The 24,671-nt window shown below is 36.2% G+C and overlaps 1 protein-coding gene across 4 annotated transcripts in view; it reads left to right on the forward strand.

The window, feature by feature from the left end:
* Positions 1–24,671, forward strand: part of CPED1 (cadherin like and PC-esterase domain containing 1) — a 301,524-nt gene that overhangs the window by 128,185 nt on the left and 148,668 nt on the right. For 3 of the 4 annotated variants that reach the window (XM_079932379.1, XM_079932381.1, XM_079932382.1), the window contains exons 9-15: positions 285–452; positions 1,694–1,798; positions 3,355–3,524; positions 7,230–7,300; positions 8,765–8,815; positions 13,262–13,448; positions 14,451–14,619. In XM_079932379.1, the coding sequence (XP_079788505.1) occupies positions 285–452; positions 1,694–1,798; positions 3,355–3,524; positions 7,230–7,300; positions 8,765–8,815; positions 13,262–13,448; positions 14,451–14,619 (921 nt within the window). The remainder of the gene's footprint in view (positions 1–284; positions 453–1,693; positions 1,799–3,354; positions 3,525–7,229; positions 7,301–8,764; positions 8,816–13,261; positions 13,449–14,450; positions 14,620–24,671) is intronic. The other variant, XM_079932380.1, reaches the window with a different exon arrangement.

Here is a 24,671-nt window from a genome sequence, read left to right on the forward strand (position 1 = left end):
TTTATTGTTCAGAAATGTTATTTCCATAAACACAAGGTCTTCAACAATGAAGAAGTTCAAGACAAACTAATTTGATTTTACAAAACAGTTAATGTTCTTATAAAGAATCGTATTTTCAAAAGAGCATTACTTAGATTTTCTAAAACTGTTGACCTCCAAAAGGACCACTAGATGTCAGTTCTGATCTATAATCCAGCAGGAAATGAATCACGTCTTAGAAGTGATTTCACTGCATTAAAAGGAAGTCAATGAAAAATATTTGCTGTGCTTTTACTCTTTCACAGGTGCATGAGCATTTAAAGTTTCAAGATGATGATAATATGGATTTTGAGGACCAAAACACAGAAGAATTCCTTTTAAAAGACACTTTCAATTTTCTCCTGTCTAATGAATCTTCACTTTCCATATTTTCTGAGATATTTCAGAGACTTTATAGATCAGGTATATTTAAGGTAAGTGCGTATTTTTGTACTGACAAATATTTATTTCATTTTTGGAAGGTGCCATTTTCTTTACTGTGCAGGTAAGCAACGTGATAATTCATTTGAAATTGATTTGTATCCATTATATAAACCTCTTAATATTTTTCCGACCTAAGGACCAATATTATTTTTATGTCTCCTAAGTATGTGACTGACTGATTATGATGAAATTATGGGTTGAAAATGAAGTAAAGCAGTCCCTAATTCCCAGGGAAAATTTGTGGTTATAATGAATAATACGTATTACATATTGTAAAATACTTTAAAAGGAATACCTGAACCTTTTAGAGGCAGTTAGAATAGCCGTGAGTGCTCTAGATTAACATCAAGGGACTAGAGTTATAATACTAATTTTTTTTTAAGCATTCACATCTGGTTAACGTCTTTGGTTAGATAGATGCTGATGATTAGGGAGTAGTGCTTCAGAGTAAGATTGGTTAATTTTTATGATCTGTTAGTACAAGTTTTCTTGATGCATAAAAAAATATGTACAGGTTACTAGGTACAGTATTGTTTTCTATGTATCTTTCAGTTTTAAAAGCATAATTGGAAAATTTGGAAAAGTAGAATGTGAAGGGTCTCACCAAGAAGCAATGCTCTACAGAGAGATGGTTTTGAGAGAGATGACATTATAGACTGTTGTTTCCCTATGATTTTATCGATTCCTTCCTAGAGTTCCCTGTTTCCCTTCCTTAGTGAGTGGATTCCCATTAAAACCATTAGAACCATTTGACCCAGAGGGAGTGGTAATATGTGTATCTTTTGCTCTAAGGGATGAATTATAATGAAAAATGAATGTGAGGAAAATGGGGGGATGAGTCTGTTTACTAGAATCCATGAAACTCGAAAATGGTAATGTCCCATACATGAGGTTCACGTGTAAATTTGCTGCTCTGATCTTTTGTACCCTGAAGACTAAAAAAAGACTTTTCCTGCACTTCCAAACTGTCACACTCATTCTGTCCTTCTGGGCCCAATTTCCCAACCTTACTACCAAAGTAGTACTTACTGAGCTATTTCAGGTCCTTTGGTCAAATAGGAAGCTTTCTTATATTCTGACATCATTTTGGCAAGTTAAAGTTATTATGTTTTATTTAGAATTAATTAGCCCAGCTGTTTATAGAGTTCAAAATTTGGTTGTTGAATTGTGTTAAACATGGTTTGACTTTGTAGCAATTGCTTAAGAGTTGCATTTTTTCCCCCCATTATAGGGTGAAAACTATCAAAAAGAACTAAATCAATGCCTATCTTTAGAGGAGATTAACTCAATTATGACTTTCATAAAGGAACTCAGGAGTTTGGGACAATTCCAACTGGTAAAACAAAAGTGACCTTTGATTCCTCTTGATTACTGAGATTACAGTAGATCAGCCATAAGAGACTTGATTTTGACTTAAAACTAAGTGAAGATATTTCTTTAAGGAATAGAAATCTTTGTAAGCTTCTTCTTTTCAGAGATATAAATATTAAGATGAGCAGAATGCATATTCTTTAAGAGTTTGCAGATAATACATGACTTACTAAAAGTGAAAGAATATGGAATTAATATAGCTGGCAGGATTTGATAGTTCTTAAGGGGAAAATGCTAACATTTTTCCAAAAAAGTTTGCTTTTAGCTTTGGGACATTTACGTGTAACCAAAAGTTCCTTTTGTTTATTATGCCCTTTTTCGTTTGTGTAAAAGTAAATATTACTCAATAGAACAATAATATTTTTTAAAACTACCTAAATCTTAATTTGTTGTAACTCTGTAGCAAAATCCAAAGAAAGAAAATGTAAATAATTATAATAACTTTTATTGGTTTCAGCCAAAAAATATATATGGCATTTATTTTGTTTTCTATGTATTTTCCTGGATTCTGTTAAGTTATTGCTCAATATCAAAGGATAATTTATTACATATACATGTGCATGCTCAGTACTTGCTTTGTTTCCAGTTCCGCCCTTATATAGGTAAATTATCTTGGATTCATATTTTTCTACCTAAGATGTGTTTATACAAAATATCTCTTTAAAATAGCATTTTAAAAAGTCTACTAATAATTTATTATTAATCTGTTTGAATAAAATTTTTTTACTTAAAATAATCTGTGTATTCAGATGCTACTTGTATGAATTATAACCAAATTACTAAATTAATTAGTGAAGGTTTGACACTTGTTTTTATAATTTAGCTCCATATTTTAGAGGGTTCAAAGTAAGCTTATTACTCCAAAGATAACGTAATTGATGGGTTATTTTAATTAATTTAAATATAGTAAGTATTACATTCATGACAGTTTGGGTCAATACTCTACAAAGATAATCAGAGACCTGGCTTCATCCTTCATCCTTCAATATCTTCAATTTAAGATATTGTGAAAGTAAAGAACATCTCTTGGCACAATGTGAAGAACAGAAGAATTATTTTGTAGCAGAAAGGGCAGACACTAATTTCCTGACTCTCAGAGTAGAAAGAGGATAACCATAGATTTTTTTTTTGGTAGGATTAATATCTCTCACCCTGAGATTTGTAATGCACTTGTAACCCAAGAGAATCTCTCCTCATTTTTCCTGCTACCTGACACACTCTGTTATTCAGCTGTTTTCAGGTATCTATAGAAAGCAGATATCCATTTCCTTTCAATGAAAAGGGAAATAAAATTCACCCCATTTGAAAGTATAAACATCAGCAAAATTAGTTCCTTATAAAAAGTGGCATTTACCTTGACAGCAACACAGAAAATTAAATTATGGTATAGATAATGGATTTTAAATAAATATCTGATTTTTTAAATATCTGAATAAATAAATATAAGACCTTTCCTAGTAATACTACATTTTATTTTCCATAACTTATTCTGATATTCTGCTTTCGAATATTCCTTCTCAGCTCTTCCCATCTACTACTCCTGGGTTTCAATCTTTGATGCGTGAATTTCATGATATGGCAAATCCTGTGGGGAAACCTGGTTCCATCCTGACCCAATACTGGTCTCTTTTAAATGTATTCGAACAATTTCAGCTCCTGAATAAAAAGGCACAGCCACACCCGCTGGAATGGTAAGAGAGCCACAAATTTGAATTGTGCAACCCCAAAAAATCTCTAAAGATTGATTTCAAAAGGCATTGCCTACATTAAAGAAAGCAACAAAAAGAAGTGTGTCCAAAAATTCATGCTCTGGAAAATAAGCTTCTTTAAAACATTGAAACCATAATGATTCTAGTGGTCTTCAAACACTGTAACAAAAATATATCCAACAGTTTTTCAAACCATCAGGACTTGACTCCATTCAAAAGTCATGTTTAAAATTAAAAGTTTCAAGCTAGTTTCATCCTGTGATATATATCCTTGAATTACGGGAGCATCAGACAGAAAGAATTAGGTGAGATTTGTTTTATGAACCATCAGTCAGAGTGGAGCCCGAGACGGTATGAGCATTCATTTGGAGTTTTTGAGGCATGACTTTATTCTAGGCAAAACCTATCCAAATTTATAAATATGTCTGTCTCTACCGCAAGATTAGAACTTTTTTTTTAGAAGATGGAATCTCAGAGAGAAGCATTCGGCCAGGAGAAAAGGTCCTTGGCCTCCTATGTCCACTTCCATTCTAATGAGGGGTAGTAATGAGTGAATAAGAGGGTTGCTGGGCCAGAGAACATAGTAACACTCCCAGTTGCCAGGGGAAGGGGCAGTGCCTATGGTGCCAGCTAAGTCTGCTTCCCTTTTATATGATAGAATTAAGTGAGTATTTGACTTGTCTATTGCCAGGAAAACAGGAGTAAACCTAACCTCCCAAGGGAATGAAAGACTAGATGGCTGTGCACGATCATCAGTGTCTCTGAAGTTACCCTCACGAACGGCCTCAATTCTACTGACTTGTCCTTCATTTCCTTCTGCCTCGGGAGACAGCGAAAACAGTCCTATAAGAAACATTTTTTTAATAGTTCAAAAATACAAGTAATCACATATTCAAAGAATTCATAGGACATCTCCCAGGACCAGAACTCACTTTAATTGCCACATCTTTATGCAGCTGGCCTTATTCTCTCAATACTCCGAAATAATAGGATTGATAGAAGGTTTTGTTTGTTTGAAAATTAGGTTTTAAATAATACAGCCTACTGTCCCTTTGTTTGTTCTTTGCACTCACTCAATCCAAGACTGTCTCTTTCGCCGTTGTCGATGAGGGAAGAACAGACTTGATTTACCAAGGAGTCTATTTAAGTATGGTTTTTAACTTTGGGTAAGTTCCTTTGAGATATGCAAGCTTTGGAAAGCTTATTCCCAAAATTTGTCTCAAGGTCCACATTTGTTATAAGGTTAAGCAATTGACTTAATTTCAGAATATTGAATTTAAGCCTAATTCTAACCCTAACTGATTCCTTCCAACAATGAAATTTACTAAAGGTCAGTTTTAAATATAGTTAGAAAAAGTCAGGACCTTTTTGAATCAGACAGACTTGGATTCAAAAATCCCAACTCTAGAGTTTATTAATTACAGCAGGTAAGATTTTCCTCTGAGTCTCAGTTTCCATACCTGTAAAATATGGATTATACCACCTACCAAGTATTGTTTCAGGATTACATAAGATAACCTCCATCATGTACTGCATAGTGTGTGGTGTGCTGCAGAGCAGATAGGCAGTAAATATTGATATACTTTCGGTTTCCTGTTCCTATACCATCCAAAAGTCACTTCAGCATCGACAAATGGGGTATATATTTTTCTTTCATTTATAGGAAAATCAAGATAAGTATGAAAGCTTTATCTAAGTTAACACTAAGATAAGTAAACTTGAAGTCTTTATCAAGAAACAATTACCTAAATTGTTTCCAGAACATTTTAAGAAAGAATACTCAATTCTAATTATCTTCAAGTTTACCAGTGAATGTATATATATTTAATTATCATTCATGTGTATTACAAGGAGGATGCATATGATACACATTTTCCAGATGAGGAAACTGAGGTGCTGAGAAGATGGGTTATTTGCCAAAGCCACGCAGCTACTTGAGTTGAGACTAGGGCCCTGGCCTTTTGCCCGTGGTCCAGTGCTTTACACCAAGACCTCATGCTGACAGGAAGATCACGTGTAGTCATTCATAATTGCCCTTATCTTCACAATGGTCTTCTCCAGTTTTTCATACCAAAAAAGCCAATTTTACGTACCTGTACTATCTGTGGGGTTTAATGCCTTCCTCCACCCTTTTAAATAAAGATCATCTGCTTATAGCAACAAGGTGAGGAGAAATAAAGTCAAAAAAGCAACATTTAGAAAAAGTGACACTTATGTCTGTGCCCTGAGGCTCAGAATCCAGAGGTCCCAACAGAATTAGTGGAAATCTTAACAGAATGAAAACACTAAAATCAATGTGTGTGTACTCTCTGCTAATTTTCACTTTACTGGAAATAAAGTAGCAAGTGTAATTTGCTCTAATCACATGCTTTCCATGAAAATACACATTGTCAAAACAAATAAGTTATTCACAAAATTACACAAGAAATCACTTGCAGGATGAGTAAACATACAAAACATCCCATTCCATTAAGATAGTAACATTTCTAAAATTCAGTTTACATGCATTTCAGGGTTGTATCTTTTATGAGCTTTGTTTAGAGTGTTTACTTCATATGAAATCAGAGATTTTTTTTTTTTACCTTGGCCTGGCACTCAGACTTCAAGTAAACGTATCTCACCCCATGCTTGCTTTATCTATTTCTTCATTCCTCGGAGGAGGAAAGTTATTTTAAAGTCCTAGACATCATAATTTTTCACCCCTGATTACATCGTTGCATATACTAAAGGGAAAAAAAGACTTTAAAAATAAAACTGCAATAACACGATCACACCTCCCAACATTAACTATAGTTTTAGTTCCTTGATGCTTCTTAATTTCCTATCTGATGCTTATATTTTAAGGGAATTGAAAATGCCTTATTCATCTCTACTAGTACAGTACAATATCTGGAACAATAAATCTTTATAAAATGTAATTTAACACAGAGCGTTTGATTGAATCTTCATAGCATCCTTGTGAAGTAAGGCCAGTGTTGTTATCTCTGTTTCTCTGGAGTAGAAATGGAGCCTCACAACCCAGCACAGTGAAGTGAAGTCACATCCTGTCCAGTATTCTCTATCATCAGGACCAGCAATTTTTCTGTCTGCAACTTAAGATTACTTTGGTCCCAAATTTGAGGATTTAAAGGCCAATCTGGCTGAGCATTTAGTTATACAACAGAAAAATGAGGCAAACACACCAAGATATAACTAACCCTTAAAATTCATTCCTGTTCATCAGAGTTTAAGGATAGAATCCTTGGCAGGACAGGTCACTTTCTGCATGGTACGCTTCAATTTCTTAGATTATATGGATGTTCTTCTCAGTCTGTGTCTCAGAGTTTCCAAGGCTTCTTGCTTCAAGACTTTGTAATTTTAGCCAAACAGATTCCAATAGGAATGTGTGTTTCTGAATCACTTCAGTTGGACCTAGGCTATCAGAGATTGTTCCCTTTTGGACCAAAGAGTGACTTTTTGCCCTGGCTTTCTTCAAATGTGCTTCTGCTGATTAAAGATGATGAGATTTCCATCCACCTCACTTGAGACAAGATTGCCAGTTTTGAGGAATGAAATCCAGAAAGTTTTTTTTTGTGTTCATCAAAATAACTGCGCTCACACACAGGAAAAAAGATAGCGTGTTAGATGTAATTTCCATGAATTTTGTTCAGTGCATTGATCCAGAGATGTTTGATATTGCATTCACAGGAATTCTTTCGCAGAGGATGAGAACATGAAAAAACCACAAGTACCATTTAATGCAATTGAAAATAAAAAAGGTAAAGGATGTAGTCCCACTTCTTTCTACATGAAAAACAAGTATTGTGTGGCCAAAAACATAAAAAATGTTTAGCTTTATTAGCAATCAAAATTAAACTGGAAAATGCTGTTTTCCCTCAAATTTGGAAAGATTTTTCCTCTTGAAGATAATAGAGTTGGGAAGAGTGTAGGAAAATGAGTATTCTCATGTTGCTGGTGGGTGTATAATTTAGAACAATCTTTCTTAAGGGGCCGTTTAACAACATGTAAGAAAAGCTTTAAAAGTTATTCTTACATACCAGAAATTTCACTTCCAGATATTCATTTTAAGGAAATAATTAAGAACGTACACAAAAATTTAATTACATAAATTACTAATAAATGAAAAAAATAGCAACTACCATTATTGCAATAATAGTGGATTGGATTAAGCTATAGTCATCCAATAAATTACTATAAAGCCATTCTAATATTGTGGGAAAATAGCTATACATTAAAGATGTTTAAGATATATTATTAAATGAAACAATTGGCTACAAGCAATATGGACCTTAAGGAAAATTAATGGTGATTTTGATTTTCTCTCTTAAGCTTATCTCAATTTTCAGTTTTTTCCCTTCTAAAGAACATCTGAGCTTTATGTCACATGAAAAGAAAATGTTTCTAATTTTCAGAAGAAAAAATGAGAAGAAGTACATGTGTCTACATTTTTTTAAAAAATCCAAGTTTTCCTATTACATATCAAGGTTTAATCCAATGTAGTGGTTCTGGGTGTGTAGCCCCTAAACCAACAACATCAGCATCATCTGGGAAGCTTGGAAAATTCAGATCTACTGAATCAGAATCTCTGGGTATAAGGCCCGGTATTCTTTATTTTAACAAGCCCTTCAGATGATTCTGAGGCATGCTAATGTTTGATAATAAAATGAATCAATCAATAAGGTCAGGGAAGAACTGATGTTAAACTGCTGTTCTGATTGTCTTTCTCTCTCCCACCATTTTTTTCTTCTCTAAATGATTTCTTTATGCCCTCTGTTTTTATTCACTCGTTTGTCCCATTGGTATTTATTAAGAAGTCTTTTAGATAAATGTTTAGTTGAATTTAGAAACAAAGTAAATATCAGTGGAACCAACTGGATGGAATTTATGTAATTCTAATGATTTGAGAAATTATAGCCAAAAGATCATAGAACTAGAGGAATTCTGATAGATCAACTTCAAGCAATAGATGGCATTTAGACCATTCATTTTTCTCCCTTAATATTTTCTTATTTGAAATAATTATTTTTCTGCAATTTGAACCAAATAGCTTCTTTTGTTTTACTCTAGCTTTCAGTTTAACTTAGAAGTGCTTTCTGATGTAATAAAAATTAAATAATAAAATATGTGTTTTATTAAATTATCCTGAGTTTCAGATACCTGAATATGTATTCTTTTTATTTTGATTAATAGTTTCATTTTTTAATTTACATTTCTTTTTTTAGCTGCAGTTCCACAAATTATTAATGAAACCAAAGAAATACATTGCATTAATGGTGAGTTCCAATGAAAGTGCTTCAGAATCATAATCAACAGTTAGGTTGAATAAATCATCATATTGGGACATCTTTAGGCTGATACTGTATTTTATGTAAATTTTCAGAAGTTATGAGATTTCTGAATGAATTCATGTTTGCTACTTTTGTATAAAAAGATTTTTAATTTTCCATTTTTGAAAATCAAATACTATATTTTTATATTTAAAGACAGTAACTTCCAAACTTATTTTGAGGGGCCCTAACGGTGCTAATGCTTTGCCTTGGGGACTCTCAGATGGAAGAGCTTGGCATCTCCTCTATATATTGATTTTTAGGACTCTCACTACCCAACAGTGATCCTTTTCTCCCAGATTGTTGATATAATGGATAGTACTTGATTTGAGTTTTCTTTATAACAATTGAGAGTTTGGGTTTTTTTGTTTGTTTTCTTTTTTTGCGGTACGCGGGCCTCTCACTGTTGTGGCCTCTCCCGTTTGCGGAGCACAGGCTCTGGACGCGCAGGCTCAGCGGCCATGGCTCATGGGCCCAGCCGCTCCGTGGCATGTGGTATCTTCCTGGACCGGGGCACGAACCCGTGTCCCCTGCATCGGCAGGCGGACTCTCAACCACTGCACCACCAGGGAAACCCCACAATTGAGAGTTTTTAAGCCAAATTTCAATTTCTTTTCTTAAAATTCATGATTTTTTTAACCAAGGTATAATCAATAATATAAATACATATATAATAGTAATATATTTTAAGTATTATATAGATTTTTAAAATTTTAAATAATTTTCTTCATTCTGGTCAGTATTATTCCAGTGGTCTTGCAAATATATCATTCTAGGGAATCTTACTGACTTTTCCAAGACCACATTAAATGCACGAGCTGGATCATGAAAATGGGTCTTCAGATTCTTTGTCCAAGGCTCATGTATTATCTTAATATCGTATAATAATATGATGGAAAAATAAGAATTCTATTTATCAGGTTTGTTTTTTGGCAGTGTGTACGTTTTTAACGTATATATGTGTATATATATATAATTGGTGCTGAAACATACACAGAAAATTTAGCCTTTCAGAAAAAAATCTATTCTGATAAAACATTAAAGGTGAAAACAATAAAATTTATGGACTAAGATCTAATTTATGATAAATAGAAGTCTTCCAATTTAATAAATCTAATTTGTCTCTTCTAAAATGCAATTTAATTCATTCACTGTGTTTTAACACTATCATTAAAATCACGATAGGTTGAGAGGTGATACAATAATGTGGTTTAATAGAATCAACAAATACATCCAATTAAAAAAAATAGCATTTTGAATAAAGTACTGCTGATCAGGGAAAAGTAACAGATATACTTACACTATTCCCTCCCTGCATTTATCATCCAATCTCCCACTTCTAGAAAAATACATGCTACTCAGTTCTCTTGGGAGGCTGGTACCCAGTGTGTAGTGAGAAAAGGACTAGTTTTGAGAAAACTAGGAGCAAGGTTAGAATGAACATTCGTTGAGCGTCTAGTGTGCCAGGATCTGGGTTAGATCAGGAAAGCCACTTCACCTCTTTGGTCTTTTGTTTTCTCATTTATAAGAGGAACAATTGTACAAATTAATCTCTTTTTTTTTTTAGTTTTCAGGTAGCATAGGGTAGAGGATACAAACACGTTAAATAAGCTCTTCAACTTTGTTCATATTTTTATGTTGATTAAAAACTAGTCCTACCTGGGTCTTCAAAGTTAATATTCCTATTTTTACGGTATAAGATTTTAAAAAAATAACTCGATGCTTTAGAACAAGTGGGATTATCTTTCAGTGTCTAGGCTGTTTTTGTGTTTAATATGAGTTATGATTATCCCTCAAGAGGGCAACAAAATTCTGCAGTTAAAAGAAATCCATTAAAAGCAACCAAGACTTCAAACAGCTTTCCCATATATACTTGCCAAATACGTTAAGCAGCCTGCTACCACCTTACCTCACAGTGGGTTCTCTGCAGAGCTAAGGTAAGCTGGCCTGAGACAGGTTGGGACTGGATTGGGAAGGATGCCAAGGAAACACCAGGTGTTTGTAGGCAGCACCACTGATGATTCAGTTGGAAGATGATGTCAGGACAAAATCAGCTTTCAAGCAGGGGTCTAGGATGCAGTACATAAGCCAGAGGTAAAGAGTTTCTGATGAAACCAAAAACAAACACTTGCTAAAATCTTGCTTAAGAGAATGATTACACATTTTCTTTCATTTAGGGCTGAGTTTCAGTGTTGTAATGGACAGGCCCCATTGAAAATGTTCACTATTAAGTGAAAGTATAAACTGCGAGGAAATTAACTCTCAGTGACTATTTTATTAAAATATATAAAGTGAAAGTATCAATACATTTCCTCTGATTACTATTTTGAAAAAAATCTTCCACTTTGTTATTCATCTAACTGGTTCTGAGCATAAAAGTGTAGCGCACGTACTCATATTCCCTTTCTGCCTAAGAAATGGTGCTTTCGAAAGCACATTCCATATCCCTGAACTCCAGCTTGTTTAAAGTGTTAGATTGGGTTCACAGTCTCCATTTGAATCAGATCTCATGACCAAAAGTAACCTGTTTTTACTGTGCTTATCTCAGTGCCTTGAACATAGACTATACCAGAAAAAAAAAATCTTTGATGAAAAAATGAATGTGTTATTAATAAGTGGTTGAATTCAAATGAAAAGCTATGGTCCTTTTCAAGGTTAAATCTAATAATACAGTCTCACCCTTATTCTTTCATTTTTTTCTCTTTCATTATAAAAAAATTTATGAGCTGGTAGGATTATTGAAATTATAGATGAAGTCCACCTACATCTGTCACCCAGATAGAATCTTTCGTAACTAGTAGAGTCAATCAAGCAGGTATTTACCCAATTCATTGAGTTATTCAACCAAACTGACTAATTTTTGTTGACTTTTCCCTGAAATGAAATTACAATATATCTATTTTATTATTATTGTTCCTAATTTGTACCAGAGTAGTTTTTTCTTTGACCAGCTGAGAAAACTCTCCTAGAATGTGGGTCAGAAATACACACATTTATTCACTTTCATTATTTTAGGGCACGATGGGAATTACACTGACACCTAGTTCTCAGAACTAGAATGAAACACCTATAAAGTTGGTGGTATTCATTGCCATGGATTTGGTGATGCATCTGTCTCCGTGTCTGGCAGAGAAATATAAAACTTTTGGTATTGTTGAATCACAAAGTCCAGGATGTGATGGGAGATGGGAAGGAGAACCAAGGAAGTGGTTATGAGATGCCTTGTAAGCTTTACTGGGAACTTGGCCTAGATTCTGGCAGTGATGAGAAACTGTTAAAGAACTGAAGCCAAGTCATCAGATGTGATTTTAGAAAAATCGTTGTGATAGCTCTATAACAATAGAGGAAGAGACAGCAGTTAACAGGATAATCGACTTTTCTTTAAGTGCAGGTGTATAGCTTCCTGTGGCAAATTTGGTGTTATCCTTTTTGTCGCTATGTTAAACATCATTGAACATCTTATTTAAAGGCAACAGAAGACATTTTCATTTTACTGGTTTTTATAGAATTTCCTATGTTTACCTTTACTGGAATTTTGTTGACTGTTGAAAAGTATTTCTGGCACAAAATACTTGTTAATATTTCTTTGAAAAACATTTGCTTTTGAGTAATTTGTTTATTTCAAATATGAACATAATATAGTTTAGCAGTGGCTGGTGTATGTGCCTAGAAACATGTTTTTAGTTTTTTCTCACTAAGATACTTTTGCAAAAAATTGAGTTATCAAATAGAAACATTTTTTTTTAAATGGCTTAGAATCAATTATATGAAATAATATGCTAGGTTCTGTAGCAGGGTTGAGCAGAGGATAGCATTTCCTTCTTATACTTTAGGGTACTTTCTTAGGTTAAGGTGGCCGGAGTATGGAGGGGGTCTCATGGTTTTGTGTCTGAGTGTTTGGCATGATATTGGATTTCACATTCTTTGCTTCACCTTCCTGCCTGTAAGCTACATATCAATCCAATGGCAGTTTAATGACACTTCCCATCAAGAAATTTTCCTTATTCCCTGCTGGTATCCTTCTGTCACCACCCCACAGAGTCATCTCCCCCCCATTTACACAGTTGCTTGATATATGCAATAAATGTTATAAAATGTTATCATTCCACTGGAGAGACATTTTCTGACCTTCTGTGCCTTTAAACTTTTAAAGGCTGAGCGAAAAATATCAACTAAAGTCAACAACTGTTATATGAGGCAAGGTCTACAAAATTTGGCAAATAGAAAACCCAGCTGAAGCCACAAATCAACTATGACCAGAGGACCAAATGGAAAATCAGCAGTGATCACTAAAGTTATGCAAAAGAATTTTAAAAACCTTAATCATATATGATTTTTAAACATTTATCCATGCCGCAGGTGTTTCTATCATTGTTTTATTTTTTTAAACAGATAAAGATGCACAATGTCATATCAAGCAGATCTTCACACATCCGCATTTGGAACTAAATCCTGAATTTAACTCAAAGATCAAAGATTATTACTCTGAAGTCCCATTTGATGTGGTAACGCTGACAATTGGAGCAGAGACTTCTAAGTGTCAGTGCAAGGTGTACCTGCAGGAACGGGCAGGACCAAGGTATGAAGGAGCTGACAGGGGCTGAGGGGAGACATCATAGCGGGAAGCACACCTTGGAAGCAACCTTTGAAGATGGTTCAGAAAACCTGAGGCACAAGATCTGTTGGAGGGATTGCCAGGGTGTGAAATCCCTCTGCTTTACAGATGCCATGTTGTTAAAAAGAACACATGAGTGCTCTACTGATCTATTAACAATCTTTGTGTTTAATCTTTGTAACAATGTTGTAACAAGAGAGGATCTTGTGATATGAAAAGTATCAAAGAGGACTCATTCAGGGAAAATTGAGTTTATTGTTATCTTTATGTTTTTAGGTAGTTGAAGAGTTCACCCTTCTGAATAGTAGCCTCCTCTACCCCAACCCAGCTCCTCAAGTTTTTGAAGATTCAGATGTTGATTACTTAATAAACATGTTGGTGACAATTTGTGGACATAGTAACACTAACTTTCTTAGTCTCATGGGATTTTTTTCTATTGACTCTTCTGAGAGTCATCAACTCTTTGGTTTATAATTTGAACAGAAGATAGAATTTTATGACATTCCATGTCCACGGCAAGAAATATACTCATATTCCTATGTTGTATGGAAAGAAATGCACCCAGCATTCCTGGGAGCTCAGAAAGTATAATAGAAAGAAAAGAGGATTCAAGTCAGGCCAACCTGGGTCCCAACCCTGACTCCACCAGACTCTACTATATTTAAAATGGGAAGTATCATAGTTTTTGTATGGAGTTGTGAGTATTAAATGAGATAATATATGACCCTGACAGGTGGTTAATAATATTAGTTCCCTTCCCTGTAATTGATAGGGGACATGACTTGCTCTGCAAGATAACTCTTGGTATACCAAAGCACAATGAAACATAAGTTAAAATAGTTTTTTCACATTTTAGGTTTCTTATGAAATGGTGCAGATCTTATCTGTTTTTAATGAAAATTGTATACATTTAATAAATATTGATGTATGAGTCAATTTGGGTTGTCTCTCTCATTCTCTCTTCAGCTTTGCCAACTACCCTCTGGGCTTAGGGATGAACAAAATCTCAATGCTTGTGGTGGATGAATCTCCAATCCAAGGTGAGACCCTGATCACATACAAACTCACCATCTATAGAGAAGACCGTCCAAGTCTGCCTTTGTTTGAGGACTTCGCAGCATGCGGTTTTGTGCAGGTAAGTGAATTTTACATTTGCACATGGGTTGAATTGGGAGTGATCCTTTAACCCAGGTGCAAAAGGCCAAATGAAAATTATTAGAAAAAAGTGGATACTTTCAAATCCAAATAATTGTGGTCTCATTTCAAAAAAGAGTACCAACCAGGTATCTAAGATACCTTTTTGTGAGTGATTTTCTTTTAAGTGTGGTGGCTATTCCCTGCACTTATAGTGTGCAGTGGATTTATTGTGGTTAATATTGAAAAAAATGTCTGAGTACTCGCACTTAGTTATGAAATTGGTTTTACATTTCCTGTTTAAATTGTGCTGTGTTTCTTGGATTTGTCCCTGGAACTACTTTGAAATTTTAAACTAGATTCAGTGGAATTTGTTTTAAAGAATAAGAGGAAAATTTATGAAACTATTTTACAAAAGGGATACCAGATGAATGAAATTAAATTTCCTTGGGTAGATACATTTCGCCTTCACTTCTTGTACCTTAATCATTTCTAAAGTTTGCAGTTGCTCCAGTGAGCAACACATACCATTCTGTAGCCCTGTTGATTTTGGAGGAGGGTGAACATTACCCAGAGACTTTGTCTTATTTGGTGGTTCTTTCTTCTGTGTTTTCTTTTTTTAGGAGTCTGTGTATAACCTTCTGTATTTGCATACATCATACAAGTGATTCCAGGGAAGTAGTAATTGATACTCTTACAATATCTACTAATCCACTTAGAATAATTGCACCTATGTCGTATCTCAGTGATTGATATGCTAGCGGGAGCATGAACCACAGATGGTTAATAAACGAGAGAAATGGCTGACTGGGCCTCAGTGAGTAGGATGGATACCATGTTTTCCTAAATGTAGTGGCCATATAGAGTGTTCTCTCCCCTCTACCCACCACCACCACAATCTCATCTCTTCTCAAGAATTTAACACTATTTTGTAAGGGTACTCATTGCTGAGATTTTTATTTTTCAAGAAAATATAAAAGAAAGGTTGCTTCAGAGGTTGCTTCCAAGGTGTGCTTCCCGCTATGATGTCTCCCCTCAGCCCCTGTTAGCTCCTTCATACCTTGGTCCTGCCTGTTCCTGCAGGTACACCTTGCATTGACACTTAGAAGTCTCTGCTCCAATTGTCAGTGGGAGGGAGCTGTGAAGGAGGAAAGGTTTCCACACACTAGGAAGCCCCTTCACGGGAGGAGACTGTGGGTAGCAGAGCGGGGAAGCTTCAGAGCCACGGAGGAGAGCGCAGCAACAAGGGTGCGGAGGGCAAAGTGGAGAGATTCCTGCACAGAGGATCGGGGCCGACCGGCACTCACCAGCCCGAGAGGCTTGTCTGCTCACCCGCCAGGGCGGGTGGGGGCTGGGAGCTGAGGCTCGGGCTTCGGTCAGAGCGCAGGGAGAGGACTGGGGTTGGCTGCGTGAACATAGCCTGAAGGGGGCTAGTCCACCACGGCTAGCTGGGAGGGAGTCCGGGAAAAGTCTGGACCTGCCTAAGAGGCAAGAGACCATTGTTTCGGGTGCGCGAGGAGTGGGGATTCAGAGCACTGCCTAAACGAGCTCCAGAGACAGGCACGAGCTGCCGCTATCAGCGCAGACCCCAGAGACGGGGATGAGACGCTAAGGCTGCTGCTGCCGCCACCAAGAAGCCTGTGGGCAAGGCCAGGTCACTATCCACACCTCCCCTCCCAGGAGCCTGTGCAGCCTGCCACTGCCAGGGTCCCGTGATCCAGGGACAACTTCCCCGGGAGAACGCACGGCATGCCTCAGGCTGGTGCAACGTCATGCCGACTTCTGCCGCCACAGGCTTGCCCCGCATCTGCACCCCTCCCTCCCCCTGGCCTGAGTGAGCCGGAGCCCCCAAATCAGCTGCTCCTTTAACCCCGTCCTGTCTGAGCAAAGAACAGATGCCATCAGGCGACTTACACGCAGAGGCGGGGCCAAATCCAAAGCTGAACCCCGGGAGCTGTGCGCACAAAGAAGAGAAAGGGAAATCTCTCCCAGCAGCCTCAGAAGCAGCGGATTAAATCTACACAATCAACTTGATATACCCTGCATATGTGGAATACCTCAATAGACAACGAATCATACCAAAATTGAGGCAGTGGGCTTTGGGAGAGGCTGTACACTTGGGGTTTGCTGTATGTGACTGACTGGTTTCTGGTTTTATGTTTATCTTAGTTTAGGATTTAGAGTTTATTATCACTGGTAGATTTGTTTATTGATTCGGTTGCTCTCTTCCTTTGTCTCTTACATATATATATATATATATATTTCCTTTTTCTCTTTTTATGAGTGTGAATGTGTATGCTTCTTTGTGTGATTTTGTCTGTATAGCTTTGCTTTTACCATTTGACCTAGGATCTGCCTGTCCGTTTTCTTTCTTTTTTTTTTTTAATACAGTTTTTAGCGCTTGTTATCATTGGTGGATTTGTTTTTGGCTTGGTTGCTCTCTTCTTTCGTTCTTTTTTTTCTTTTTTTATTAATTTTTTTTTAATTTTTACTAATTATTTTTTATTTTAATAACTTTTTTATTTTATTTTATTTTTTCTTTCTTTCTCTTTTTCTCCCTTTTCTTCTGAGCTGTGTGGCTAACAGGGTCTTGGTGCTCCAGCCTGGTGTCAGGCTTGTGCCTCTGAGGTGGGAGAGCTGAGTTCAGGACATTGGTCCACCAGAGACCTCCCAGCTCCACATAATATCAAACGGCGAAAATCTCCCAGAGATCTCCACCTCAACTCCAAGACCCAGCCCCACTCAACGACCAGCAAGCTACAGTGCTGAATACCCTATGCCAAACAACTAGCAAGACAGGAACACAACCCCATCTGTTATCAGAGAGGCTGCCTAAAATCATAATAAGGTCACAGACACCCCAAAACACACCACCGGATGCGGTCCTGCTCCCCAGAAAGGCAAGACCCAGCCTTATCCACCAGAACACGGGCACCAGTCCCCTCCACCAGGAAGCCTACACAAGCCACTGAACCAACCTTACCTGCTGGGGGCAGACACCAAAAACAATGGGAACTACAAACTTGCAGCCTGTGAAAAGGAGCCCCCAAACACAGCAAGTTAAGCCAAATGAGAAGACAGAAAAACACACAGCAGATAAAGGAGCAAAGTAAAACTCCACCAGACCAAACAAATGAAGAGGAAATAGGCAGTCTACGTGAAACAGAATTCAGAGTAATGATAGTAAAGGTGATCCAAAATCTTGGAAATAGAATGGAGAAAATACAAGAAACGTTTAACAAGGACCTAGAAGAACTAAAGAGCAAGCAAACAATGATGAACAACACAATAAATGAAATTAGAAATTCTCTAGAAGGAATCAATAGCAGAATAACTGAGGCAGAATAACGGATAAGTGACCTGGAAGATAAAATAGTGGAAATAACTACTGCAGAGCAGAATAAAGAAAAGAGAATGAAAAGAATTGAGGATAGTCTCAGAGACCTCTGGGACAACATTAAACGCATGAACATTCTAATTATAGGGGTGCCAGAAGAAGAAGAGAAAAAGAAAGAGACTGAGAAAATATTTGAAGAGATTATAGTTGAAAACTTCCCTAATTTGGGAAAGGAAATAGTTAATCAAGTCCAGGAAGCACAGAGAGTCCCATACCGAATAAATCCAAGGAGAAACACACCAAGACACATATTAATCAAACTATCAAAAATTAAGTACAAAGAAAAAATATTAAAAGCAGCAAGGGAAAAACAACAAATAACATACAAGGGAATCCCCAAGGTAACAGCTGATATTTCAGCAGAAACTCTGCAAGCCAGAAGGGAGTAGCAGGACGTATTTAAATTGATGAAAAGGAAAAAGCTACAACCAAGATTATTCTTCCCAGCAAGGATCTCATTCAGATTTGATGGAGAAATTAAAACCTTTACAGACAAGCAAAAGCTAAGAGAATTCAGCACCACCAAACCTGCTTTACAACAAAGGTTAAAGGAACTTCTCGAGGCAGGAAACACAAGAGAAGGAAAAGACCTACAATAACAAACCCAAAAGAATTAAGAAAATGGTAATAGGAACATACATATTGATAATTACCTTACATGTAAATGGATTAAATGCTCCAACCAAAAGACACAGACTGGCTGAATGGTTACAAAAACAAGACCCGTATACATGCTGTCTCCAAGAGACCCACTTCAGACCAAGGGACACATACAGACTGAAAGTGAGGGGATGGAAAACGTATTCCATGCAAATGTAAAGCAAAAGAAAGCTGGGGTAGCAATTCTCATATCAGACAAAATAGACTTTAAAATATAGACTGTTATAAGAGACAAAGAAGGACACTACATAATGAGCAAGGAATCAATCCACGAAGAATATATAACAATTTTAAGTATTTATGCACCCAGCATAGGGGCACTTCAATACATAAGGCAAATGCTAACAGCCATAAAAGGGGAAATCGACAGTAACACAATTATAGTAGGGGACTTTAACAGCCCACTTACACCAATGGACAGATCATCCACAATGAAAATAAATAAGGAAACACAAGCTTTAAATGATATATTAAATAAGATGGACTTAATTGACATTTATAGGACATTCCATCCAAAAACAACAGAATACACTTTCTTCGCAAGTGCTCATGGAACATTCTCCAGGATAGATCATATCTTGGGTCACAAATCAAGCTGTGGTAAATTTAAGAAAATTCAAATCATATCAGTTATCTTTTCCAACCACAATGCTGAGACGAGATATCAATTACAAGGAAAAAAAATGTAAAATCTACAAACACATGGAAGCTAAACAGTACACTACTTCATAACCAAGAGATCACTGAAGAAATCAAAGTGAAAATAAAAACATACCTAGAAACAAATGACAATGAAAACACAATGACCCAGAACCTACAGGATGCAGCAAAAGCAGTTCTAAGAGGGAATTTTATAGCAATGCAATCCTACCTCAAGAAATAAGAAACATCTCAAATAAACAACCTAACCTTACACTTAAAGCAAGTAGAGAAAGAAGAACAAAAAACCCCCAAAGTTAGCAGAAGGAAAGAAATCAAAGATCAGATCAGAAATAAATGAAAAAGAAATGAAGGAAATGATAACAAAGATCAGTAAAAATGAAGCTGTTTCTTTTAGAAGATAAACAAAATTGATAAACCATTAGGTAGACTCATCAAGAAAAAGAGGGAGAAGACTCAAATCAATAGAATTAGAAATTAAAAAGGAGACGTAACAACTGACACTGCAGAAATGCAAAGGATCATGAGATTTCTACAAGCAATTCTGTGCCAATAAAATGGACAACCTGGAAGAAATGGACAAATTGTTAGAAAAGCACAACTTTCTGAGACTAAACCAGGAAGAAATAGAAAATATAAACAGACCAATCACAAACACTGAAATTGAGACTGTGATTAAAAATCCTCCAACAAACAAAAGCCCAGGACCAGATGGTTTCACAGGCGAATTCTATCAAACATTTAGAGAGGAGCTAACACCCATCCTTCTCAAACTCTTACAAAATACAACAGAGGGAAGAACACTCCCAAGCTCAATCTACAAGGCCACCATCACCCTGATACCAAAACCAGACAAAGATGTCAGAAAGGAAGAAAATACAGGCCAATATCACTGATGAACATAGATACAAAAATCCTCAACAAAATACTAGCAAACAGAATCCAACAGCACATTAAAAGGATCATACACCATGATCAAGTGAGGTTTATCCCAGGAATGCAAGGATTCTTCAATACATGCAAATCAATCAATATGATAAACCATATTATCAAATTGAAAGAGGAGAACCATATGATCATCTCAATAGGTGCAGAAAAAACTTTCGACAAAATTCAACACCTATTTATGATTAAAAAGAGCCCCAGAAAGTAGGCATAGAGGGAACCTACCTCAACATTAATAAGGGCCATATATGACAAACCCACAGCCAACATCGTTCCCAATGGTGAAAAACTGAAACCCTTCCACTAAGATCAGGAACAAGACAAGGTTGTCCACTCTCACCACTGTTATTCAACATAGCATTGGAAGTTTTAGCCTCAGCGATCAGAGAAGAAAAAGAAATAAAAGGAATCCAAATCGGAAAAGAAAAAGTAAAACTGTCACTGTTTGCAGACGACATGATACTGTACATAGAGAATCCTAAAGATCCTACCAGAAAACTACTAGAGCTAATCAATGAATTTGGTAAAGTAGCAGGATACAAAATTAATGCACTGAAATCTCTTGCATTCCTATACACTAATGATGAAAACTCTGAAAGAGAAATTAAGGAAACATTCCCATTTACCATTGCAACAAAAAGAATAAAATACACTGATGAAAGAAATTGTAGCTGATACAAACAGATGGAGAGGTATACCATGTTCTTGGATTAGAAGAGTCAACATTGTGAAAATGACTATACTACCCAAAGCAATCTACAGATTCAAGGCAATCCCCATCAAACTATCAATGGCATTTTTCACAGAACTAGAACAAAAAATTTCATAATTTGTATGGAAACACAAAAGACCCCAAATAGCCAAAGCAATCTTAAGAAAGAAAAACGGAGCTGGAGGAATCAGGATCCCGGACTTCAGCCTATACTGCAAAGCTACAGTAATCAAGACAGTATGGTACTGGCACAAATACAGAAATATAGATCAATGGAACATAATAGAAAACCCAGAGATAAACCCATGCACATATGGTCACCTTATTTTTGATAAAGGAGGCAAAAATATACAATGGAGAAAAGACAGCCTCTCCAATAAGTGGTGCTGGGAAAACTGGACAGCTACATCTAAAAGAATGAAATTAGAACACTCCCTAACACCGTACAGAAAAATAAACTCAAAATGGATTAAAGACCTAAATGCAAGGCCAGACATTATAAAACTCTTAGAGGAAAACATAGGCAGAACACTCTATGACATAAATCACAACAAGATCCTTTTTGACCCACCTCCTAGAGAAATGGAAATAAAACCAAAAATAAACAAATGGGACCTAATGAAACTTAAAAGCTTTTGCACAGCAAAGAAAACCATAAACAAGACGAGAAAACAACCCTCAGAATGGGAGAAAATATTTGCAAATGAAGCAACTGACAAAGGATTAATCTCCAAAATTTATAAGCAGCTCATGCAGCTCAATAACAAAAAAACGAACAACCCAATCCAAAAATGGGCACAAGACCTAAATAGACATTTCTCCAAAGAAGATATACAGATTGCCAACAAACACATGAAAGAATGCTCAACATCATTAATCATTAGAGAAATGCAAATCAAAACTACGATGAGATATCATTTCACACTGGTCAGAATGGCCATCATCAAAAAATCTAGAAACAATAAATGCTGGAGAGGGTGTGGAGTAAAGGGAACACTCTTGCACTGCTGGTGGGAATGTGAATTGGTACAGCCACTATGGAGAACAGTATGGAGGTTCCTTAAAAAACTACAAATAGAACTACCATATGACCCAGGAATCCCACTACTGGGCATATACCCTGAGAAAATCATAATTCAAAAAGAGTCATGTTCCACAATGTTCATTGCAGCACTATTTGCAATAGGCAGGACATGGAAGCAACCTAAGTGTCCATCCACAGATGAATGGATAAAGAAGATGTGGCACATACATGCAATGGAATATTACTCAGCCAGAAAAGTAAATGAAATTGAGTTATTTGTTGTGAGGTGGATGGACCTAAAGACTGTCATACAGAGTGAAGTAAGTCAGAAAGAGAAAAACCAATACTGTATGCTAACACATATATATGGAATCTAAAAAATAAAAAGATGGTTCTGAAAAACTTAGGTGCAGGACATGAATAATGATGCAGAGGTAGAGAATGGACTTGAGGACATGGGGAGGGGGAAGGGTAAGCTGGGACAAAGTGAGAGAGTGGCATGGACATATATACACTACCAAATGTAAAATAGATAGCTAGTGGGAAGCAGCCGCATAGCACTTTGTGCTTTGTGACCACCTAGAGGAGTGGGATAGGGAGAGTGGGAGGGAGATGCAAGAGGGAGGGGATATGGGGATATATGTATACGTATAGCTGATTCACTTTGTTATAAAGCAGGAACTCACACACCATTGTAAAGCAATTATACTCCAATAAAGATGTTAAAAAAAAAGATAGGAAAAAGTAGTGTTGTATGGTTATGAAGCTATGGATTAAACAAAATTTAGTAGGTTTCTTTACTGTAGAACTTCTTTGAACGTTTCAGATACTTATTTAAATGGTGGACTTTCAAAAGAAGAATATGTAGTGTCCAGCATTTCCAAACTTATTTGACATCTTTTTAATGGACTACATATTGATATTCTTCTGTGGAACAGAGTTGGGCAAACAGGGGTCTAGACTATGGAGAAGACTTCAAGATTATGTTCCTCTCAGCTATCTACTTTTCAGTTTGCTTTCTTAGGGTTGCTATACATCAGTCTTTTTCCAAGCTGAAAACAAATTATAGAGCCACACCAAAAATGTTCATGAGGGAGGGAACCAAAACCTAGAGGGAGGTGTGTTTTTGCCTAAGTGTGTGTATGCGGTGTGTGTGTAGTTATGTCCAACTAAATATTCTCAGCTTCTTTAGTGTGTGACTCTGTTTTTCCATTTTTCTCTTTCTGACTCTAATATTTTATATAGAAACTAGCTCTTAAAATAAATCATCTTTGAGGGAAAGCTAAGAGTATGAATGATTTTTTCCGGAATATTTATGGTTACCAACGACAATTATTTTTACTTCAAAAAGCACCATAGATTTAATTTTAATGTAGATTTTAATTTTTAAAAGTCTCTGTAGGTAACTACATTTTTACTGGTCAGTATACTTGACTTTTATATGGAGTAAATATATAATAAAAGTTACAAAGTAAAATAAAATTTCTACATTAGGACATGAAAGAATGTATTTTTACTTTTCACTTTTCACGTTAGGTTTGTGCGATTGAATTTTTGCTGTATCTTTTGAAATGTAATTGTGTTACAATTATTGGCATAGCTGTATATTTTGGTTCCACTCTAAACTTAAACGTGGTAAATGACTCATTCATTATTCTGCTATATGCAAAACCCATTTAAAATTTTTTAAACTTCTACGTGTTCATAAAAGTGTAAAATCCTTATGCTGGATCTTTTAACACTGACATTCATTTCAGGAATATATATTCCTACCTGGCTGTCATTTGAAGAGACCTTTGTACATTTAATTGTAATTATATACATGATAAATATCTAGAGAGGTGTCAGTAGGAATGGAGATGATACCATGAGTAGGAAGGGATGTTGCAGAGGTGGAATCTGCAGGATTTGCCCACTTGTCTCTGATTTATCCTTTCTTTGTCCTTCTTATGACACTATTCTGGTTCAGTTCTTGTTACTTGTTGACTCAAATACTAAAATAGTCCCCAGCTTTGTTTCCCTGTATCTGTCTGACTCTTTTCCAGTTCAGTTTTGCAAGCTTGATCTTGATCAACTTCAAGTGCACTCTGTCATACATAGGCTTTGCCAGAAATGCTCCAGGCTGTCCCTCTGATGGTCATTCACTTCTCTCATGTTGGTCCATATGTTTTTTCAGCCTCATGTCTCATTGTTTGTCAGTGTATTTTATGCTTCTGCTAACCTGGCCTATTTACCCTTCCCCAGACATGCTTCCCAATCCTGTGACACTGTCTGGGGCTGTCCCTTCCACTGGAAACTAAAATGAGTTTATTTGATGTCACGCTAGAAGCTGTAACTTGGATTTAGGTGTAGGAGTTTTGATCCGAGCTGTATAAAAAAGAGTTCTTTAAAGGTCAAAACTGCTCCCAAATAGGTATTATTGACTATCATTTACTATGTGCCAGGCTCTGTTGTAAATGCTTTCGATTTAGTTATAGTCTCTTTAATCCTTACAGCATCCTTATAGATTGAATTCTGCTCTTAGCCCTCGGTTTCAGAAGAGAAACCCCAAAGATCAGAGGGGTTAAAGAAATTGCCCAAGGTCACATAGTTAGTGAGTGGCAAGGCTTGGATTCAGATCCAGTTGTGCCTAGTTCCAAAGTCCATGTTGTATTA

This window comes from Stenella coeruleoalba (genome assembly GCF_951394435.1).
Source record: "Stenella coeruleoalba genome assembly, chromosome: 9".
NCBI lineage: Eukaryota > Metazoa > Chordata > Mammalia > Artiodactyla > Delphinidae > Stenella > Stenella coeruleoalba.